The sequence below is a fragment of the Mastomys coucha genome, unplaced genomic scaffold, assembly GCF_008632895.1.
Source record: "Mastomys coucha isolate ucsf_1 unplaced genomic scaffold, UCSF_Mcou_1 pScaffold1, whole genome shotgun sequence".
Classification (NCBI taxonomy): domain Eukaryota; kingdom Metazoa; phylum Chordata; class Mammalia; order Rodentia; family Muridae; genus Mastomys; species Mastomys coucha.
This window is the reverse complement of record NW_022196891.1, coordinates 8,290,287-8,295,189: the sequence shown is the minus strand read 5'-3', so window position 1 is coordinate 8,295,189 and position 4,903 is coordinate 8,290,287. Positions and strand designations below refer to the sequence as shown.

The following is a 4,903-nucleotide window of genomic DNA, read 5'->3' as shown; positions in this document are numbered from 1 at the left end:
TTCATTCATTATCATTCCTTGTTAAGCCCAATTTCTTCCTGTTGGGATGTGAATGTTTTCATTGTTCCTTTGTACATTCCCAATATGGAGCACCTTTTATAAGTCAAGTGCGTTGGTGTTGGATTTGTAGGTGGTATGAGGTACCTTATTGTGTTCACAATTGATGAACTCTCATGTTCTGGAAGAGCAGCAGGTACTCTACACTGTTGAGCCATCTCCTCATCTCTAAAAGCTAATATTTTATTGTATTTTGATTTCATTTTGCTGCAGAAGTTCACAGTCAAGGGAATGTCTTGAGTGTCAAGAAACTTGAACTTCAGATTTTTAAAACGGTGATGACCGTTTAAATCTATAGGATATGCTTTGTTGTTGTTAAATTAGGTGAATGTGAATATGTGGATAGAAATGATTAATTTTTCATTATATTTTCTTATCTACTTAGGAATGAAAGGGAAGTAAATAAAATAGATATATAGGTAAAAAAAAATAAGGATATCTGAAAACACAATATATCTATTAATTTTGTATCTAAAAATGCCTATAAGAATTGAAAGTTGGGAGCCGCGGCTGGTAGCGAGGCTGGCGTGTACCATTAGCCCGGCTGGCACGCGGCGTCGGCCGGCTGCTGTCAGGCCTCGCTGCCCGGGGACAGATTCCCCGGAGGCTGACAGCCACGGAGGCGGGACAACGGAGGACCTTCAGCCAGTCTCATAGCTCAATCACCCAGGAAGAGAAATTGTAAGCAGATAAGAGCGCGTTCAGTTTGGGACACCATTTGCAGCTGGAGATGGGGAATGGACTGTCAGACCAGACTTCCATCCTGTCCAGCCTGCCGTCCTTTCAGTCCTTTCACATTGTTATTCTTGTTTTGGACTGTGCTGGAAAGACAACCGTTTTATACAGGCTGCAGTTCAACGAATTTGTAAATACCGTACCTACCAAAGGATTTAACACTGAGAAAATTAAGGTAACCTTGGACAATTCGAAAACAGCAACTTTCCACTTCTGGGATGTAGGTGGCCAAGAAAAATTAAGACCACTGTGGAGGTCATATATCCGATGCACAGATGGCATTGAGTTTGTGGTGGACTCTGTCGATGTTGAGAGAATGGAAGAAGCCAAAAACTGAACTTCATAAAATAACTAGGATATCAGAAAATCAGGGAGTCCCTGTGCTTATAGTTGCTAACAAACAAGACCTGAGGAACTCACTCTCTCTCTCAGAAATTGAGAAGTTGTTAGCAATGGGTGAACTGAGCTCATCGACTCCTTGGCATTTGCAGCCCACCTGTGCCATCATAGGAGATGGACTAAAGGAAGGACTGGAGAAACTACATGATATGATAATTAAAAGGAGAAAAATGTTGCGGCAACAGAAAAAGAAGAGATGAATGGCAGTACCTTTTATGTCGGTGTGGAATAGGTTTTCCTTGGTCTGATTTCTGACAAGCTGAAGAGTGTCTACAGCCTGGTTTGCCTGTCTGCCCTCATGGATGCTATTAAAGCTTTCTTTTGTTGAACAGTCAGAACCCCAACTCTGTTGCCTTGTGGAAGATGAGTCAATGCGATGCTTCTTAAAGTGGTCTCTTCTCCCTGACCCACAAATCTTTTGGTACTACCATTTTCGGAAGCCAAAAAAGGTTAGTAATTGACCAGAAAACAATTTTGTGGAAATTTGACCTGAAGTTAGTAAAATAAAACTTTGAAGAGTGTAAAAAAAAAAAAAAAGAATTGAAAGTTGATATATCTATATGAATATATAGCAAATGAAATTTTCTCATCTTGCCTTGTAATTCTCACCCAAAAGTCAAAGACCACCTAACAAAAACCTAAGGGAATACCCCATTTTAATGATTGGTCATAGTTGTCCATGAGACTTCCAAGACATTATAGTCCATTATTTTCATTGCTTATTCTCCAGAGGTGGAAATCAATTCCATATTACCAAATACACCATGCATTTCAGATAGTTCAGAGCTGACTGAACTGGAACTGACCTAAAGGTCCCCTGCATGAGGACTAGCTTTTATGGTATTTAAAGTGGCATACAAACTTCCAAAGAAGGGATGAAACTAATAGTCCCACACATCTGTGGTGCCAGTAAACCACAGTACAGACCAACATGATGGGACAACTCTGACAACACATTAGTCGAATGCACACCTTGGTGGGAATCAAGAACTCTTTAATCCTACTTAAAACCACTCAAAATCTCTGAGTTAGTCTTGCTATGGATCTTGGAGGAGAACGTAGAACCTCTATTTACTAACCCTCCCCCATAAGCCCAAACTATAGTCTAAATATTTGTTCTAATACCTAAATATAACCATAGCCCTTTCTCTGGATCAAGAATACATCTCCTAGCAAAAAGCAGAGATAATTACAGAAAACCACAACTAATTATAATGGAAGGTTGTGGTACCCCAATATAAAGAATACATATATAACATAATTCTCACCTCTAAAGAACAGAAATTACTTCCAAAATTAGAGTATAAGAGCCTGTAATTTGTTTTTAATACAATTTCCCTTCAACAACAGGGATTTTGGACATTCAATAAATAAATACACTTTCCTATTAATCTGGTAAAATATTTGTCAGTATATTTTATTTTAAGTATGCATTCTAACTTGCAACATTGTTAATAATTTTTAATTCTAGGAGACTGGCATTCTTTTGTAGTGTTCAAATTTCAAGCAAAATTACAAATACAGTATTTTAACTTCTGTACTCTATTGATGTTCTAAAGTTATATGTAATTGTATTTGTCAGGGTTCTCTAGAGTCACAGAACTTATGGTAGTCTCTATGTAGTAAAGGAATATATTGATGACTTACATTCTGTAGTTCAACTCCCAACAGTCAAGTCCCAATAATGGTTGGCAGCAGCTGAGAATGGAAGTCCGAGGATCCAGCAGTTGCTCAGTCCCACAAGGCAAGCAGGTGAAGCAGAGAGAGCCTTCCTTCTTCCAATGGCCTTATATAGGTCTCCAGCAAAAGATGTGGCCCAGATTAAAGGTGTGTGCCACCACACCTTTAAAACCAGATGACCTTGCTTGAACCCGTAGATCTTCCAGTCTTAATCGTCTAGGATTCATAGCCACTATGCCACCACACCCTTAATCCCAGATGATCTTGAACTCATAGATCTTTCTATCTTAATCCTCTGGGATTCATAGCCACTATACCACAAGATCTCCATGTCAAGATTCAGGTCGGAAACTTGTATCTCTCAGCCTCCAGATTAGGGCCAGGTGAGCCTTCTAATTCTGGATTGTAGTTCATTTCAGATATAGTCAAGTTGACAACCAGGAATAGCCACTACATGTAATAAATGAAAGAATTATAAAATGGTTAAGGAATGAGGATTAAACTTCAAAGCATTGTGTTTATATTTTGACTCTTTTTGATTTTCTTGCTCATTCTGTCTTTGCCTGTATCTAGCTTGTTCAATCTTCAATCTCCCTCTGTAAAATTCTCCTGGTAAAATGGTTTCTTTCTTTCTCTTTATGCTGCTCTATTCTCCCTCTCAACTCTACTGTTTTCCATGAACACTGTTGTATTCGTGTACTGTATTCTCTTTCTCCTATACTGTCCATCTATCCCTTAAGTAGTTTCTCTTTCCCCTCTCTTGTTATGAGAGTTGGGCATATCCTATTTAGTCATATCTTTCTCTGATTTATCAGATTGTCTGCTACACAATAAAATATCACTTTATAACATGGGTGCTTCCTTCTACAAACTAACTGAAACTTCATTGTTTGGGAATAAAGGTGAGTACTAAGGGTGTGTCTGTATTCCAGCCCATGGGATTACAGGAGTGTGTTAATGTCCACACCCTAACTGGAAACAGGTTCAAATATCCTGTAATATATTTGGATGTGCTGACATTTGCATTTGTAAGATAAATGTTTGTATATTTTCATGTCATGATCCAAGTGCATATAGATTACATATAATTTTTTTATATTTTTTATTAGATATTTTCTTTATTTACATGTAAATTTCTCCTTTCCCAGTTTCCCCTCCAAAAACAAAGAAAAAAAACAAAAACAACAAAAACAAACCCCTGTTGCCTCCCCCCTCCCCATGCCTGCCACTCCACCCTCTCACACTTATTGGCCTTGCCATTCCCCTACACTGGGGCACAGAACCTTCACAGGGCCAAGGTCCTCTATTGATGATCGAATTTGCAATCCTCTACTATACACATGCTGCCAGAACAATCAGACCCCTCCATGTGCAGTCCTTGGTTGGTGGTTGAGACCTTGGGAGCTCTGAGGGTACTAGTTAGTTCATATTGTTGTTCGTCCTAAGGGGCTGCAAACCCCTCAGCTCCATAGGTCCTTTCTCTAACTCCTTCATTGAGGACCCTGTACTCAGTTCAATGGATGGCTGTGAGCCTCTACATCTGTCTTAGTATGTATTTAAATATTCATGATACAAGATACAGAATGTTGCATTTATTAAACAATGGTAGAGTTATTATGTTCTTTTGGTGTATAAATGGAAAATAAAGGTGAAAAAGAAAAGGACAAAGGAGAATAAATACAACTTCTCCTTACGGATGAGTGTTGCATGATATATAACTCAGCACTGATTAAAAATGAACATTGAATCAAAGTGGCACAAACACAGCTCTGTAAGATAATTTTTCTCGTGGTGAATGCACTGAAATAGCAGAAGTATTTCTGATTGAGGCTGAAAAACCATGCTGTTTCACAGACTTTGGAAATGCTTTGACTTAGTTGGCATAAGATTAATGATCTCAGTAAATCAAAGAATGCAGAGAATCAAGCTGGGCCCTGACTCAACTGATTAACCAGCATGAGGTAAGGAATGTCACATAGGTGAATGTTAGCAGCATGCCTCCGTGGCTATAAAAAGGAGCTTATCAAACTCA

The 4,903-nt window shown here is 38.7% G+C and overlaps 1 protein-coding gene across 1 annotated transcript; it reads left to right on the top strand.

Moving 5' to 3' along the window:
• The first annotated feature begins 769 nt into the window (after positions 1-769).
• Positions 770-1,524, top strand: LOC116069848 (ADP-ribosylation factor-like protein 4A). The gene is given in 2 exon segments (XM_031340843.1): positions 770-1,120; positions 1,122-1,524. Coding segments are annotated over 2 exon segments (603 nt in total). The 5' UTR covers positions 770-787; the 3' UTR covers positions 1,392-1,524.
• Positions 1,525-4,903: the final 3,379 nt, after the last annotated feature.